Source organism: Toxotes jaculatrix, chromosome 1 (assembly GCF_017976425.1).
Source record: "Toxotes jaculatrix isolate fToxJac2 chromosome 1, fToxJac2.pri, whole genome shotgun sequence".
In the NCBI taxonomy this organism is placed as follows: Eukaryota; Metazoa; Chordata; class Actinopteri; family Toxotidae; genus Toxotes; species Toxotes jaculatrix.
Window position 1 is genome coordinate 7,149,392 of NC_054394.1, and position 18,472 is coordinate 7,167,863.

Below are 18,472 nucleotides of genomic sequence, written 5' to 3' on the forward strand. Positions count from 1 at the left end.
CTCCTCCTACATTAGATCGACAAACTTCAATCTTCAATCACCTCTTGAACTTGGGACTCATCCCAGCAGTCAGTCAGAGCTGAAGAAGCTTGTTGGATGACAGGTCTTCAAGAGCTACAAACAAGTCTGGTTGCTCTCAGTTCAGCTCTTCTTAGATACAAACTTGGAATCCCCTACAGGTATGCTAGCAGGGTGAGCCTAATACAAGTTGGGCTAATTTATTCAGTAAGATCACTTTTTACAATATTTTCTTCTCTAACCACTGAAGTGCAAAATGATGTAGACGTCCAGTGTTAAGAATGACTCAATCTGGAAGAAGCTTCAGGAAATGTGAGTTTAAGAGAGTTGGAAAAACCTGTTGGCTGTTTGCTGAGCAAATAAAAAAAATGTTCAGTAATTACACGTTTGCAATGGTACACATATCTGGCACACACACATCCAACTTTATTTATAATTCAGTCACTTCGAAATATAGTATGAAGTTTCATGTTTGTGGTATAAATGCTTTGTGTACATCTCAATAAGAAGCAACTTATAAAATGAAGTATGAAGAAAGAACATAAATTAATGAATCTCTGAGAGTATAAATGAATGTTATTTGAGTAAAATTACAGCTAGAGGTGAGAGTTCAACTCATTTATTTCCCACTACATCACTGATATACATAGTGAAACATGTGGCCCACTAATCACCGTGCGTCTGTTCCCTCACACTGAAGCTGATGTCCAGTGATGTGTTGTCTTACTAATTGTCCTTGCGCAACTGTCACCAAGAAACCTGGCTGGTCATTTGTTGATTCTTTTTTCATTACAGATCCCTGACATTTAAAAAAAAAAAAAAAAAAAAAGACAAAATGTCATTTTCACTTTTGAAGTGTTCTCATGTGGACTCCTCAGTAAACCACTTCAGCACATGGGCTTTGTTCTCTGCCACCCATTTGATGTTGGCAGTGGTCTTCTCCATGGCCTGCTCCACGGCCAAGGTGGCTGAGCCAAACCCAACATGAAGGTTGTCCTCTTTGAATTTCTTCAGCTGGAGAGACAAAAACAAAGAGAAAAAAACTGAATCTCTGCATTTGTTGTCTTTGTTTTCCTCTTAATACCCTCAGGAAAAAGCAATGTGTGTTTCAGTGTGGTTTTGGTTGTGTGGGCTGCAAACCTCCTGTAACTCAAACTCTGTGGAGAATCGCTTTGTGATTCCATTGACAAGATTAGCGAAGGAAAAGGATCCTCTTCCATACCTAAAACACAAAGAAGAATGCAGTTCACTCTTAAGATGTGGTGATGTGATGATGCAACCTTGGCGATCATCTTTCTGGGAAAAAAAATGTCCCTGTAAACAGGAAAATCTACAATGGTAAAAAAAATCTGATGATGTTGGACAAGTGTGAAGCCTCAAGAACCTCAGCTGCAACATAGTCAGCTCTTAAAATATGGTTATTCATGTTTTATCGTCAAAGCCTTAAGATTATTTTTTCATGATTCATGATTAGCTTACACTATCTCTCGGGCAGGACTGAAGAAATGCTTGACAAACTGCATAATAAGTGAAAAACAGCAGCATGTGCACTTGGAAAAGTTGCATCTCTACTTTGAAATCCTAAGTATTTTTAACTTTAGCACTCAGCTAGGAGCTGCTGTGTATGCTGTGTATTAAATATTCTTCTGTCCTTTAATTTCTTAAGATTGCTGTCTGCTGATTGGTGTTTTTCCCACAAACCCTCCTCTGAGGAGTGAGCTCTTACTGCTGGAAAATGAAACTCCATTTTGCTCTGACGAAGTTCCAGGCCAGGGGCATTCCCACAACATTTCGTGCGATGTACTGGATGGTAGAGGTGGCATCTTGCTTGCGGATCTTAGTCGGGTCTAGGGTGTACTCCAGATACCTTGTCCAACCAAAACATTTCATGACAAAGAAATCATTTCCAAAACACTATCTAATACATTTAATTCAGAAGAAAAATTAGCATCAGATCATTCAATATTTTAAACATTTGGTGCATGCGAAAAGGTTGACAAGTTTTTGTGCTAAGGTTACCTACAATCTTAAAATTGTAAAGTCAATTGAGCTATAAAGGCAACAGAAAGACACAAGTGGTTGTGAACAGATGCAAATTAACTCTAAGGGGGATGGATTAAGGTGAACATTTGTCCATACTAGGGGAAAATATTTATAATAGAGAGTTTTGAGAGTAGCCAAGTTTGAGCTGTCACACACACACAGATGATGTGTATGTTAGTAGCCATAGGCACAGCTAACATTAGCAAGGTTTTGGACACCTAAACACACTATGCAAACTGTCCAGCAGTTAAATTAATGTGAATAGCATAAGATGAAATTGAACTTTTGAAGTGGCATTTGCCCCCGCTTACAAATGAAAAGCTGAATTCATTAGCAACAAAACACACCCTTGCTCAAATCATTACAATCTCCTGTGAACAAATTTGAGGTAGAGACTGTTGTGGAATTAACATTACTGAGTTCACTGACTTTTCTCCTGGTGCTACTCTTAGTGCTACACTTTAGCATGTTGCAGACACATCTTTCAATGGTTTTAAGAGTCCTCCTCCTCCATCCTGTAATTTATATCTGTCCAAAATGGAAACTTTTCGGCAGAAGTTTGAGTCTCACTTTCAATCATTCTACAGGAAAACACCAAAGTGAAACTCTGGCCCAGTTGTGACTGTCTTGTTTTGAAACAAGATTCCAGATCAACATTTAACCAAATTAGTGTGCTTGAAAAGTATGTGAAATGACTGTGAATTATGGTGTAGAGGGCAGATAAAAAAAAAAAGAAGAGATAAAAACCCTGCACAGACCTGTTCAAAAGCCAAGGTGTTTTGGTGCAGGCCATGGCTGACCTGAGCCTGGAAGCTTCAGAAGCCAGAGTGGCATTTTTGAACATTGTCCAGGCAAAGTCCCACTCCTCCACACCACCGAAAGCAACGGCATGGCAGTAAACTGTGCTTTTCAAGTTGGAATGGATCCTGGTAAACAACAAGGTAAAGATAAAGTAGATCAGAATACGAATACGCTTCTCACACAGAGAGTTGGTGTGTACATTACCAGCTGCCTACGGCTAATGTTTGCACAGTTTCACTGGCAGTTTGGGGCAAATTAACTACACAAACAGTCCAGCAGTCAAATTTATGGGATTATTAATTAAGTTAAAACGTGAATGAAGTGACTTAAACTGCTCTGTACTCACGGGTTGTGACTTGGATTTTCCATCCACTGTCTGTACCAGCTTTTGATCAGCTCCCTGCAGCCTCCCACACCCATACTACAGGCTATCCCAATGGCATTGATTTGATTATATCTGAGAAGGAAAATGATTGAAAAAACTGTGATATGGAACAATGATATCCAATACCTGAACTTAAATTATGGCACCATATGTTAAGTCATTAGCTTTCTGTTTTAAAAATATATCTACTGCTATAGTGTATAGAGTTCTTACTGGTCAGTGTGTCCTGTTGGTACTCTGGTCCAGTTAGCTGTAATTGTCCTGAAGTGCTCAAAAAGTGGTTGTATTTGTTTTTTGAGGTATGCCTAAAAATATATCAACAATAGTTTTTCTGTCCAGTCGTTTACATTTTCCTTTTACACACTTCTGTTGGTATCAGAGTAACTATTAGTATTACTATTCACAGTAAAGCAGTACTAGCCTGTAAAGCTCCGTAGACCCCAGTGCGGTCAAACATGAGGATGTAGTACTCGAGGTTTCTCAGAGCCGACTCCCAGGGGATGTAGTCTCTCTCCTTGGACAGGTATCTGGTAGTTGTCAGGGCTAATGTTGTACTGATCATTTTGGCTCTGCAAAAAGGAATAGAGTTATTCACATGCATTACAGAAGCACAAAATCTGAAATGTTAAACACTTTAAATATTTTTTTTTCTTTACCTTGCTAGGTTGAATGCATCGTCTATGATCTGTGCTCTGTTGATGACTGATAAAGTCTAAGAGAAGTGACACACACAATCACATGCTCAAATTCACATATACTGACAACAGTGTGGTAAAGCAACGATATCAGCTGTTTTATTCTCTTCTTATACAGTCATGATGTCTGCAGTTTCAAAAAACACATTTATTGGATCCTGGGATTTAATTGTAAGACAAACTGAAAATGCAGCATCAAGGATAAAAATCTGTTATCATTTCTTATCAAAGACAACTAATAAAAAACCTGAAACCCTAAATGTGCACAACAGGAAATAGCCCAACTAATTAAAAAAATAAAGTCCAAGAGGCCCTACGTTTCTTTTCTGCTCTGTAAAACAGAGACTTCTTAACTTGTTTGGCCTATTGGGACATTCACATCAACCATATCCACTGTGAATCACCATTGTACCCAAATTCAGGATCGACTTTTAAGCTGGAATAACAAATGAACCTAAACTTGAACTTGAAGTACAGAAAAAGTGGGCAAGTCTGCAACTTTCATCGAAATGCATAATGTACATCTTACCTTCTTGTATTTATCTAAAAGTGGACAAACAACCCTGTTACTGCACAGTATCAAAACATTTGACAGTGACTGGTCATGTGACTCACCTGATGGTTGCTGTCGAGCAAAGACAGAAGACGATTCCAGTTATCAAGATCATAGTTCACCCTGAAGTATCCAGATACATTGGTGTTCGCCAGCACCCAGTCCTCTCCTGATACTCTCATCAGACTGTTGGTGTCTGGCCAAAAATGTAAAAGGAAGAGAAGCCAAAGCTGCAAAATATTCAGTTAACGCTATGACCAGTGATAGAGACCACTGGTCTGTTACGTCTACGTTATGTATTGCAGGTCAAATGTAAAGGAGGGGTTGGTATAAATCTGATTGTACCTGTCTTCTGGAGAAGCCAGTACTGCTGCTGCTCCACACCTGTCTTCATCCACTTAATAGGGACAAACCATGTGTAACTGGACAGAAACATAGATAAAGACAGTGAAACAGTGAGAAACGTGGACAAATTATGGTTTTTATGGCTCTAGGGATGGATACGTTAGTTAGTTTGTTGGTTGGTGTTTATGTTGAAACTTGGTCCAGACATATCCCAACAATTATCAGATGGATTGCCATGAACTTTGGTATAGACATACATCATCCCCAGAGGACGAATCCTTAAGACTTTGGTGATCATCTGACATTGACATGCTAACATAAGATAAATCAAGACATATAGCTACTTTGCCTTTGCTTCAACCAATAGTGTTTATTTGATAGACATTTATCCAAAAGGAGGATATGGCATTAAGGAATCGATCTCGTCATTTAACGCCTACATGGAACTTACAGGATAAGATAAAACTGATTCCTACTTGAACTGAGAGGGCCTGTCCACTACAGAGTCTGGATCCAACAGGAAGTGTTTCTGAGTGATACTTCCTGTCCGGGTGTCAATAGTGACCACAGGGAAGCCCATCTGGAGAGTCCAGCGGTTCATGATTTCATGGACTGTGTGTGGAACATGAATACCTGGTGTGTTTTCAACTGCCTGAAAACAAGCAGAGGGCAGCAAGAATTCAGAAGAAACACTCACACCTGTATACACACTGCAAGATAAAATCAAGCACAACGTATCTGTGACTGTGGAGGAACTGACCTCTTGGAGATGGTCCCACAGGTCTGTATACACTGTGTTGCTGAAGGCAAATGTGTTCAGGTAAGACTGGGGACACAAGGCAGTGAACAGCCAATCAGTTATTCATAACAAAAATGGGGAATCTTGAATTTAAAGTGAATCATGAGTAATTTTGTGTCACAGACACACACCCAGTTACAGCACCAAAAAGATGACTTCACTTTGATTTGTCATACCCACAACATCAGTCACCACCAGTGCTCTAACGCACACACAAACACACACACGGGGGAAGTGGTAATTAGGGTTAATACTCACACTGAGCCCTTTGGCAAACACAGGTTCAGTGAGAAACTCAGACAACATCCTGAGAACAGCCGCTCCCTGAAAACAAGAAACATAGAAACCACCAGAATTTGGTTGGTTTGAATTTCTCATAACAAGCAAAGTAGCAAGGTATTTAGCATTTACTCCAAAGCAAATATTAAAACAAGATGTTGCCCTGATGGTGGAATATAGCTCAGAGAGAAATGGCACGATCCAAGACAGAGCCATGGAGAAAAGACTCAGATTGTCTGATATAAAGGGGTTACAGTTTACCTGGGTGTTTGTGATAAATATATTTATGAATGAATAGAGCATGTAAAACAGCTTATAAGAGAAAAAAGAACTGAGACTTCCAATCTCAGGGCCTCCTTACTCCTTAAAATAAATGAACAGATTTAACTATATTGTCTGTGAAAAAGGCAAAATTGTAATAAATCCTTTATGTCTGTGTAAGATCCTGCGTCATATACTGTATGACATTCTGTCGGAGGAGCAGACCTTGCTGTAGGAGATGGTGTTAAACATCTCGCTGATCTGAGCAGGCTCATTGACCTCCTCTTCTTGGCGGGAAAGCGGGTGAGAGGAGGCCAGGGCATCCACAGCAAACACCTTGTGCACGTCATACAGAATGATCTGATCTTTCTGCAGCCAAGCAGAGAGATGAGTTATCACAGGCTTTTCATCCAACCCATAACTCTGAGAGATTGTTGATCTGTGAAACATAACCACGTCTCCTATGAAGAGGTCATAAGGCCTCATGTCTTTGATGATAAAAGCACGGCTCTTACCATGTTCCAGGTGGGCTCAGCATAGTCAGCACCGAGGTATTCCACGTACGATGCAAAGCCCTCGTTCAGCCACAGGTCATTCCACCATCGCAGAGTCACCAGGTTTCCAAACCACTAAAAAAACACATCACATACAGAGTGAAAAGATAAAGAGTTCTGCCACAGTAACCCCTCAGTTAATCTCAGCTCATTCTCAGGAAACTACTGCTTCCACAAACACAGTTTCAGACAGCACATTAAGCTTTTGGCTATCATTACCACTAAAGATCCTCTCCAACAAATATAAAAACTAAATCAGCGAGGGCTTAAGAAAATTCCCAACCACAGAATTTCACATCCCTTTTGATAAATATATCTAAAAGGGAGCAGGGTTAATTTGTCCCCAGGCAATGATCTGTCATCTTTCCTTCTGCAAAGGGAGGTTTAGTTCTCTGGATAAATTTATTTTTACAGCGTTACTGTTTTCTTCAGTGACCTGGAGGAAGACCAAGCTGACACTGAGTTTGTATATCTATAATGTTTTCTCTTTTTTTTGTGTGTTTCTCCTGATTACCAAAACTGGGACTGAAGTAATGACAGCCATTTGGCAGAAATATGACTGCTTACCATGTGTGCAAGTTCATGGGCGATGACAGTTGTAACTCTCTCTTTGTTTCCAGTGGAGGATACGACAGGGTCATAGAGAAGGGCGGTCTCCCTGTATGTGACCAGACCCCAGTTCTCCATTGCACCAGCATTAAAGTCAGGCAGAGCTATCTGATCTAGAGAGAACAAGGACATCAGAGACTCAAAGTTAATTTGTGTGTGTTAGAAATGGTCCAGCAAGACCATGGCAGTACACACACCAATATGATAACATTTCAATGTTACTTTGCAAATTGGAAATCATCAACAAGACATAAGAGACAACAGAATACATTAGGCCTAACATTTACAGGGAATTAAATATTGTGCACACATTCATGGTTCCCATAGGATGAATCCTACCAATTTTGGGGATCCACTGACTTTCTAGTGCCATGATGAGGTTGACTTTTGTGGTTATGAGTGATATGTCTCAACTACTAGTGGTTGGATTGGAATGAAATTTGGTGCAGACATTCATGCCACCCCTCAGGACAAAGTGTAACAACTTTTGCAATCCTTTAACTCTCTATATAGTGCCAAAATCTAAATTGCACAATACTTTGGTTTATGATTAAATATGTATAAAACTCACTGTAGCAGTGAGGGGAATAGAGGAACTAAGGATCCAGGACCACAACATGGGTAGTCTGGTTTTATTTGCAATTTAGACATTTTACATTGTTGGTGTTAAAATTTGCTGCCTCATAAAATATTTTGACAGCTTTCATATTTATAAAACAATATTAGATTCTCTCAGTGTCCAGTTTAAGAGTGACAGCAGTAATGTGTTAACTTACAAAGAGTGTGAACATGAAACATTATACCCACTAAACATCAGCAGGTCAGCATTGTAACTGTGTCCACATTATATTTACCATTTCATATACACTTACATATACATTTACCCTGTGTAAGTACAGCCCCATAGAGCCATTTGCATGACTGTAGATGTGGCAGAGTCATTTTGTTATGTGCAAAGCTTGCACATACCACAGTGTTTTCCTTTCCATTTGCAAAGACTGAATGTTGGCTATGTGACATAAAGGAAATCACATTAATATTTCTGTCTTCATAGGAAAATGTTTGCCGCAGCATGTCGACGCTGAGTTGGCCTACCTGACTTGGGGAGAGGATATGTAGCGTTGTAGTAGTGCTCATAGAAGTGAAGGATTGGCCCTGTAACGTTGAGAGCGTAGTCACCCTGCCTGTCATCTATGGCTTTTTTTCGAGCCCAGATTCGGATCTGCAAAGATTTTGAAAGCTTGTAAACCACAACTATGGATCAAAAAAGAAAAAAAATCTTCTTTGTTTCTGTATTCACAGGAATACACAGTAATATGGGTGCTGTGACCTCCGACCCTTGTCCTCCTTTACATTGGTTGTTTATACTGCTGGTGTAACTGGAATCCAGATTACATTGTAAGCTGATCTCAACAACAATGAAACTATGAACGACTGTGATTTTCTTACCAACAAATTGTTGTTGTGGTTTGACTGAATGCTAACAAAGTCACTGACGATAAATGCCAACAGATATGTGGACATTCTCGCTGTGGGCTCAAATGTAGTTAGTCTGACAGGAATACCATCGATGACAGAGTCTGCAGCATCTGTACAGGGAGAGGAAGAGTTAGACCTTGACACTCTGTTAGCATTAACAGTATCTTGTTATTAATTATTTACAATGAAACTGTCTCACACATTTATTAACACGTGTTTGTTCCTGACATCTGCTCTGAAACTCAATTTTCTGTTACCATTTGTGGTCTTTTTGTTGCAGTTGCTTAAAATTTTCTTTTTTGTTTTGATTTTACAGTTTCCTTTTGTGCTGACCTAGTTTCCTCAGGGAATTAAGACGTAAGAAAACTTTTAAAGGAAATCATTTCATTTCACACGAACCAATTTCCCTGCCGTTGGACAGAGCCACAGTGTCTCGGTTGTGGATGATGATGACATTAAAGACAGCTTTCAGGGCTGGCTCATCAAAGCAAGGGAAGGTTTTCCTGGCGTACGTTGCTTGCATCTGCGAGGTAGCAACAACTCTGCAAAATTTTTCAATTGAACATTAACACAAAATAGACATCAACGAAGTGAAATACTCCAAAGTCCCACCAAGAGGAACATTGGAACCATGAAAATTATCTTTCACTGTCAAAAGCAGAAAGATGGGGCACTGTTATACTATGCTATATCACTACTTACTTCTTCACACCATCCTCAGTGTATTCACTCCTGTAGAAGCCTTCCAGGTCGTCTGCCAGCTCGCCCCGAAATTCTGTGTAAAGTACGTAGGTCGCTCCCATAGCTAGTCTGCTGTGCAGCTGAAGAACCAGATACTGTGTCTTCACTACAAGCCAAGACTTCTGTATAGTAGGTGCAGTGACTCCACCTTGGCCACTCAGTTTAGCAAGATGCCCGTGGAAGTTGGTGAGGTTCAGCTTATTGGAGTGGATGATGATAAGGTCTGTTTCCTTCACACATCTGAAGACCACCGCTGAATGTCCAGTGAAGATGTACAGGCCGTCTGCATTGGGCTCCAGTCGGGGCCACAAGGTCACATTGTAAAAGATGGGAACAAGGGAGTCTGGAAGTCTGTAGTGGTCCCATGGCTCCTTCGGGGTGAAGGGGGTAGTAGGGGGTGGAGGCATGCTGGTGCTGTCTGTTGTTCCATCGCCAGGCCTGCCTTGATTCTTGACCCTTTCCTTGTCATAGGCAATGGACAGAGCTATAATCGTGGCTAAAGCGCAGCCTGCCAGTACTAGCATCCCAAGGCCCACATTTTTACTGACATAGTAGACTTTCCCCATGTCCGATTCAAGAGGTCAGAGTAGGAGTCTGAGAGGTCTCAGTCTGCGTTTGTCCAGCTCAGCAGGTCTCTTCCCTCCTCAGTTAATGGTTGAGCTATTAACATGGCAAAAAAGACATTTTCATAACACCTAAGAGAAATAGAAACACAGGAATACTGTGGTCATTTAGTCTGCAACTCAGCAGCTGTCAGACTCGTAAATGTCAAATAAATTAATCTGCATTGTTCAAAACTGGTGTTGTAGTTTCACTATTACTATGTGCTACTACTGCAGTATTATTTTAACACATGGGAAAGTTCTTGGTGCTGAGCAGTGGAAAGCAAGGTTGCAGTTATTATTCCTATTCCTATACAGTGGACAATGTAGGAGCATAAAAACTGAAAAATGTCAATGACATGACACAAAAGAAAATATCACTGCATGCAAGTTTAGCAATCTGAACTGGTTAAAAAGCAAATGGTGGAAAGGCAAAGGCAATGAAGGTAAATTCTAACAACAAATAAATAAAAAGAAATTAAGTCAATATGGAAGAAATATCAAGTGCTGCTTTGGAGGGCTAACTTTCAGCTCCTTGTGAAGGAAATTGTGAAATAATAGTAAATGATCAGAAGCAAAGAAACAAAATTAGAAGAGTTGGTGGACAAATACAGTGACAAAGTCAGTGAACTGACTAATGTTATACAGCAACTATTGCTGTATAGATATGCTGATAGATGCTGCTAGATAGCTTAGCACAACTGGAAACAGAAGGACAGAGCAGCACTACTTCGGGTCTCTTGTCTGGAAACCTCACGGTGATGGCTCCAGCTTTAGAAGTGATAATGAGCAGATTTTGTCTCCAGGCTTTCATGCTAAACTAAGCTAACCAGCGGCTGGTTATAGCACACAGACATGATGGTGGTATCAACCTAAATCTCATATTTCCCTAAATGTTGAGCTATTGCTTTGGATTAGTAAGTATTAATAATAAACTTCTGTGAATTACTGAAAACAAACAGCTATCATGCATCACCATCATGTTAGGTTGAAGGATGCTGTGCTCAGTGTTGTGAATATGCTCTCAATCCATTTTTGGACTCGGCAAATTCTGCTTATTAAAACTGCTGCTTTCTTTCTTAGTACAAAACAGGATAGATGTTTGTTTGCTGGTTTGTTTTATTGCCATACATGCAGTATATTGAGGGATGAAAAATGGATCTAGAAAATGAAGTCAAAAGATCAAGTCCCCTCTGTTATTGCTTTTTTCTTTTCTCATTTCTCTTTCTTTATATTATTGGTCCACCCTTCTTCTCTGTATGTCTTATGGTTTATTTCCTACCAGCAGTATTTTCCACTTCCCTTTGTCATTAACCCTTCGATGTGTGTCATTTATTTTTAATAATAACCTGAAGGGTGGACAGTTGTCGTGGCTATATCTGGATGATTTTGCAAATAAAGATGTTCAGGAGGAAACAGACAGTGTGAGCTATCACTTCTGCACAAGCAACACAAAATTGGTTTGAACAAAGATCAAAGTGTGGGATCATGAAACAGACTCTGCTTAATTGCCTTATCGATAAGTGACATTTATAGCTATATCAGCTGTGAATGTCCTGCACTGATACTCTTTAATATTCCCAGCAGCCTGACATTTTTATGTAGTCCTAACTCACACACTGTAGACCATAAAAGCTGATTATGTAGAGTTGTAAAAGAAAGTCAATAAAATAATATTGATTAATCCATTAATGGGCAATCTATAGTGCCTTTATTCAGTTTGTATCCAGAAGGATACAAATTTATTCTTAATGAAAAGGAGAAAAATGAGAAAAAATCAGCTCAGACTTACATATAAGGCAAAGATTTTTTCCAACAAAGCCTTCCCAACGTATCTCCAACTCCAACTCGTCTGACTTCATCAGTTTATCAGTAAAATAATTCTACTGACCTTGAGGTGAGATGAGTTTTCTCCTGCTTTATTCAGAATTACTTCAGTAACTGCACAGGGATCAGCCCTGATAATGTTTACTGACATATGCGATAGAAGATGACTCAGAGCAAAAGACATCAGATGACATACTGTTCCATTTGTCATACAAAGTCCTGACTATGCTATTTATTCTTTACTTTTAGTGAAACATCTGTTTTCCTTCCTACATAATTACACCTACATCTGTTTCCTCTACAACAAGGGAGTGAATGAGACAACTCCCACAATTGTCAGTAACCACAGCAATGTCAGCAGATTTGGTAATTTGTCAGCTCTTCTACAAAAGCATTTTATGTGTCAAATCAGTCATAACTTTAATTATATAATTTATACAATAGTTTTGTAATAATAACCTCTTTGTGGACAGAAAATACTGTGTATTAACATTTTTCATATTACTTAGTAATAGGGCTTTCTTTTGAAGGGGTTTGTATTGTTAGTTGAAACTTACATTGACTCTGCAGAGGAAAAACTTTATTGCTCTTGAGTGTGGAACCTTGGACCGGTTATATACTCTTCACATAATAACAACACCTCCATGATGAATGAGTAAAATTTATCTGCTGATGAAGACTGGGAGTTAAGGTTGAAAGTCCACAACTCACGTTCATGTTAATGATTTAATAGCATTTACAGCTGCAGACCTAATCTGTGAAACTTGTGACCTTTAGTTATTGTCTTGCCTTCTAATAAACTATTAGGTCTGCAGTCATAAATGTTGACAAGTGCCATTTCTGACTGTCTAATAAAAGACTGGAGTTATAAATACTGATAAGTTGCTTATACATTCATTTAGACTTAGATGTAAACTTTTCTAGAAGGTAACGAGTCTTTGTTCTGAAGTGAAGAGCTACCTAAAACACCAACATAGAGACGGGTGACAAATTAAAGGAAAAACCAACAGGAAGGTGTTGGGCCATGAGTGTGTCGCCAGAACAGTTTCAGTGCACATCAGCATTGTTTCTACAAGCCTATAAGTGGAATCTACTGGAGGGAGGATATTCCCTTATTTGGTGTTTCAATGATGGTGGTGTGGAGCACTGTCCAACCCCTTGGTCCAAAATCTCCCAAAGTGCTCAACTGGGTTGAGATCTGCTGACTGTGAAGGTCATAGCATATGATTCATGATCATTTTCATACTCATCAAAACATTCAGTGACCCCTCGTTCCCTATGGATGAACTGACATCCTGGAAAAGACCACTCCCATCAGGATAGAAATGTTTCATCACAGGACAGACTGGTATCACCAGTGACTGCACCCACCCTGCCTTCCCCCTGTTTGACCTGCTGCCGTCTGGCAGGTGGTACAGGTCTATAAGAACCAGGACAAACAGACTCAGGAACAGCTTCTTTCCTCAAGCCATCACCATTCTGAACACACACATACACTAATCACACCCCACTTCTAACTGGACATACACACACCTCAACATACTGCACTATGCAGCTGAACTCCACTTTCTCTATGTGCAAATACTGTGTGCAATAACAATAATCAATATTTATATTAGCTCTGTCTTTCTTGCACTATTTTTTTCCACTGCAGCACCTTTGTATTCTATTCTATTCTATTTTTATAAGTATTATTCCATTTCTATTTTTATTTCTGCTTTTATTTATACTATTTGTACATACTTTTTTATTTATTTAGTTTACTTCCAGGCTGCTATAATTTCGTTGTATTCTGGTACAATGACAATAAAGGCTTCTGATTCTGATTCTGATAAAGGTGATCACGCTGAACAACTTAGTTTTGATTTGCAGTGACTCTTCCCTCTAAGGGGACAAGTGGACCCAAACCATGCCAGTAAAATGGCCCCACAGCATAATAGAGTCACTGCATCTCCTCACTTTACGGGTGGAGCATTCAGGTATGTACCGTTCTCTTGGTGCACAACACACATGCACTCACCAACTTGTTGAGGACATGGTGAAGGATGACTCATCTGACCATATCTCTGTAGACCAGTGCCTCTGGTTTCTGCACCACTGAACACTCATACGTGCATTCATCTTTATAATGAGCGGTTTATGCTCTGCAACCCTACTATAATATCCCTCTCTGTGTGACTGTGGATGGACTTTTCTTGCTGACGCAGCCTGATCACATCACTGACATTCTCAGTCACCTGAAGAAGAGTTCTTCTACATGTCGCACTGATGCACATCAGTCATTAAATGTGCGCTGTTCACCAAAATTTCTGACCCTGTTTACTGATGTGTTTCTAAATGCAGATGTCACTTTAGTCACTGTTCCTATTGAAAGGTCTTTGTAACTGAATCTCCTGACATCTGTGCCCCAACTATGAACCCTCTTCCTCACCCTCAAAATCACGGGGATCTTTTCCTCTTGCCATTTTGATACAAAATCAGCATCAAGTGGGTCTGCTCAGTATTTTAATGCATGCCACAGAGCATGGCTGGATGTTAACTGCTTAATTGTACTCTACAGTGCACCTGTGCGGAAGCATCTGCTCATGTTTCTCCACTCGTTTATTCAGGTTTTTCTTTAAATTCCTCACCCAACTGCCTGTTAAACTGGAGGGTAGAAACCAGCTCAAGTGTTTTATTTTCTCTTTTTTTCAGTTTGTCAGTCCAAACATCTCTTTATGAATGGCTTGTTCATCAATGAAGCATTAGTAAATTGTGCATTAACTTATTAAACCCTTTAGCTACAACTTACAAGTACCCTTAGAAAATATGCCTTATTGCAAAAGGGAATCTTTTTCTTTGTGAACAGCACATACAACTTCATCTTCCTTTCACATGCCTAAGTTGATGATTTATCTGCAACCCATGGGCTTTTGTAATAGTAATCTACAGCATATTTGTACTAGTGAGGGACCACAGCTAAAGATAAGGTTTCCTTTGTGACAGAAACCTACATTTGGAAATAAGTTTAGCCCAACTGATGCCTGGTATTCAATTTGTTTTTGTTGTTGTTGTTTTACTTTACTTGCATACAGATTTTTCTCCTTGTTGTAAAAGTAGTAAATTTTAATGTGAAGGAAAGACTTTGATGATGGAAATGTGAATTCCTAATATAACCCGTCTTGGTATTTCGGCCTGTTACTTACTTAGGTCAGGCACTGTGCAGCAGCGATAAGGCACATTTTATCTCCCATTTTATTGATTTATTTATTTGAAGACACCAAGACTGAAAAAATCAATAAGTCCTTCAGGCACAAATATAAAAAAAGATCTTCCACAGTCATTGCCATGTGAACTCAACACCCTACAGGCACAGAACATCTGGAAATGATGCATTCGAACCTGATTAAACTCCCTGCAGACCAAGACACAGCACAAAACACAGACATTCTAGGAAAACGCCATAATATTAAACATGCTGTCAGCCATCTGTGCTGCTGCCGTGCAGTCCCTGAAAGAAGAGCACATCTACAGTTCATGGCTAGAAGTGCTAATACTGTTGTAATGCCCTGTGTGCACTCATGCTCCAAATAAGAACTACAGTTACCTTTTAAACTACTACCACTATATCCTACTCTGTCCTGTGAAGGCAGGGTACAGTAATTACAGAAGCGATGACTGAGAAAAAAACAGGAAGCAGGACAGCAAACTGTGCACCCAGTAGAAAAGCTGTAATTACTGGATTTTGTCTTTCTTGGCTGATTATTTTACCCAAAGAAGCCATTGCCATAGAAACCACATATGGAAAAAGTTTAGAGACACTGCCTTTGAATAGCAAATCCTCACAAAATGTACAGTGAAAATGAACATCTACAAACAAAATATGTTCTTCCAGCTTTGTTGTCTATTTTAAGTAGATTGTTCAAGAAAATAAACAATATTTTGATTTACAGTCAGCAGTAGGACTTAAATGTTTTCTTGGTGTTTTTGTATGTTCAAGTACTATTAATATTTATATTGAAATCAATTTAATTAAGGAGCAATTTAATGCATTAAGTATGTGATATAAAGGTATCTTAACCACACCAAATGACATGAAATTTACTGAGTCAAAAGCAGAGATAGCCCCTCCTGAGTTAGCTTTAGCTGTTTTCTTTTAGTGCAGTGGGTGTGTTGGTGAGTTCTACAGTCCACGGATTATCAAGACAAAGTTCAGATACTGCGTTTTAGCTTGGTTCGTAGTTCTTTTGTTCTGTATGAGTAGTAGTCACTGCAAATTTAAAAGCAGTTTGCCCAGAAATTACACATTTCTGGGCAATAACAACATTTTACAGAGTATAAAAGGTGTGTATATCTGTCAGTCTAAGGCTTTAACTGAGTTCTGTCCAAATAAGTAGCATCTACCTATTTCAAATACATTGGGCTTGTCATGACATGTGTGACTATAACGTGTCTAAAAAATAAAATAAATTTGTTAAGCATGTGTATGTGTGTGTGTATACACACTGTGTTGTACATATACAAAATTAATTATTAAATCTTGATATAAAATTAAATATTACATTTTAATATAACAGGCCAGAAGGATTCTGTTCCAGGTGGAGTGTTAAAGGTTAAGTCACTGTTAAAGTGAAGCACAATCAGCTCATGAAATAGGTGAGTAGGGGTTAATAAGAGAGAAGTGGAAATTAATCAGCCGTCTCTCAGACAAAATGTCTCTAATGTTCCAAAATGTCAATTTAGGTCTATGTCTATTTAAGTTAATGAGCAATATAAGCCAAACAAATCACTAACACTTTCCCCCGTGCCAGCAGAGTGAGGGATAATCTTGTGAGTGGGAAAGTTTATCTTGGGGGCCCAAAGTCACATATTTTCATGGAGTAAAAAATGACAACAAAGGAGCCACGTGACCACACCCGTTTCACAGTGCAATTTTCACACACTCTCTTCTCCACTCTCTTATCCCTGAAAGTATTACTGCGTATCATGTTTGTTATCATCTGATTAGAAATCACTAAATGTCCTCTGTGCATCTTTGCAGTTTATTTATTTATTTATTTATTTATTTTGAATTAAAATGGGATTGATTAGTAGAGACAGAAATATTGATTTCTGTCTCTACTAATAATTATTCAGACTTTTTTTGCTCAGGAGTGGTGACATTTGGCAAGCACTAAAATTGGACATTTGCTTTTTTACTGTAAATCACAGTCTAGCCAGTAGGGAGAAATACATCATTGCCATTTTGTTTGTATCATCTCTCACACTTTGTCCCTATCTCAACCACATTTCCTGCACAGGATCAAATAAAGTTAATCTTATCTCAAGAAGGTGAAGGTAAACTACCTTCACCTACCGTCCCATGCACAGACACACACACACACACACACACACACACACACACTTTTGCCTGCACCTAACCCTAGCCTGCACATGAACCTGTAACCTATCAACAACGTGGTCTCAGCTCCACACGGTACAGATAAGCTTCAGCCAGCTGTAGGAGCTGCAGAGTTTACATCCAGCACAGCCCACGCTGGATGTTAGACAACCAATAAATCCAGAGCACAGCCAAGAAGTCAAACATGGACTTCAGTACACCAAAAAAAATATTCCCTAGTTAAAATAACCAGAATTTCACAACTGCATTGCACAAGTACTATTTACTGTTTTCTTACAGCTGGAGTGGTTACTGGCGTTGTTATATGCTGCTTTATGTGAGAACCTTAGAGGCCAGAAATCTTGATTGATCTGTGATTCTCATAAAGCAGCATCACAAAACTGTATCTCACAGTGGATATATTGAGTCTATTCTGCATTCGTTCTGCTTTTGTGAACAGTCAAGGATAAAGCTTTTTGTTGCAGACAAACTCTGAGAAGCTTTCTTCAGTGTAAAAGAAGCAGCACAACATTGCTCCAGGTGCCAAAAGCTGCGAAGCTTACGCAGAATCAAATACAGAACCTTTGCTGTCGAGGAAAACACAACTTGCAAGAAAAGAGTGAGTTGGCATGCAACATGTTGGATAGATTAACATGTTAAGCAGGAGAAAAACAATACATACCAAATCCAGTGCAGCTGGAAGTCCAATGCAAGCCCTGTTTTAAGTCTGCATAGGACACACAAGTTGAGTTGGAGTGATCCTGGCTGATGTGAAACACTCACAGTCTGCATCTGTGAGGGAGGAGGGAGGTGGAGAGAGTTACCACAGGTTTTTCTAGGGACGTGGGGGGGGGGGGGGGGGGGGGGGGGGGCAACTCCCTCAAACCCCCCCCCCCCCCAAAAAAAAATCCCTAAATTACTGGGAAGGGGGGCTGAAAGAATGTGGCTGTATCAACTAGCCTGCAAACACACTGTGGCTGAACGGACAGCACTCAGTGAATACGATCCTCGGAAGTACACAGTGTTCTGACCATTTCCGATGAAAGTTTCACATGATGCTGGCTCACCTCCGTCACCACGGTGACTCAGCTTACTCGCCGACATGTAAGAAAAAGTTTGTTG

At 39.5% G+C, this 18,472-nt stretch overlaps 1 protein-coding gene across 3 annotated transcripts; it reads right to left on the bottom strand.

Annotated features, from left to right (window-relative positions):
- Positions 1 to 429: 429 nt before the first annotated feature.
- LOC121183396 (aminopeptidase N-like) lies at positions 430 to 18,274 on the bottom strand. 3 transcript variants are annotated; one of them, XM_041040465.1, is made up of 21 exons: positions 18,033 to 18,274; positions 9,524 to 10,222; positions 9,221 to 9,363; positions 8,792 to 8,931; positions 8,438 to 8,564; positions 7,301 to 7,455; positions 6,695 to 6,808; positions 6,405 to 6,548; positions 5,898 to 5,963; positions 5,601 to 5,666; positions 5,317 to 5,492; positions 4,841 to 4,917; positions 4,558 to 4,691; positions 3,904 to 3,959; positions 3,669 to 3,816; positions 3,461 to 3,552; positions 3,209 to 3,319; positions 2,820 to 2,987; positions 1,745 to 1,885; positions 1,159 to 1,240; positions 430 to 1,032 (listed from the first exon to the last, which is right to left on the bottom strand). In XM_041040465.1, the coding sequence occupies exons 2-21, from the start codon at positions 10,126 to 10,128 to the stop codon at positions 880 to 882; spliced, it is 2,898 nt and encodes a 965-aa protein (XP_040896399.1). In that variant the 5' UTR covers positions 10,129 to 10,222; positions 18,033 to 18,274; the 3' UTR covers positions 430 to 879. The 3 variants fall into 3 exon arrangements, with proteins under 3 accessions (XP_040896399.1, XP_040896382.1, XP_040896392.1); XM_041040448.1 differs by having other exon boundaries at positions 9,524 to 10,257; XM_041040458.1 differs by lacking the exon at positions 18,033 to 18,274 and adding an exon at positions 11,957 to 12,076 and having other exon boundaries at positions 9,524 to 10,257.
- Positions 18,275 to 18,472: the final 198 nt, after the last annotated feature.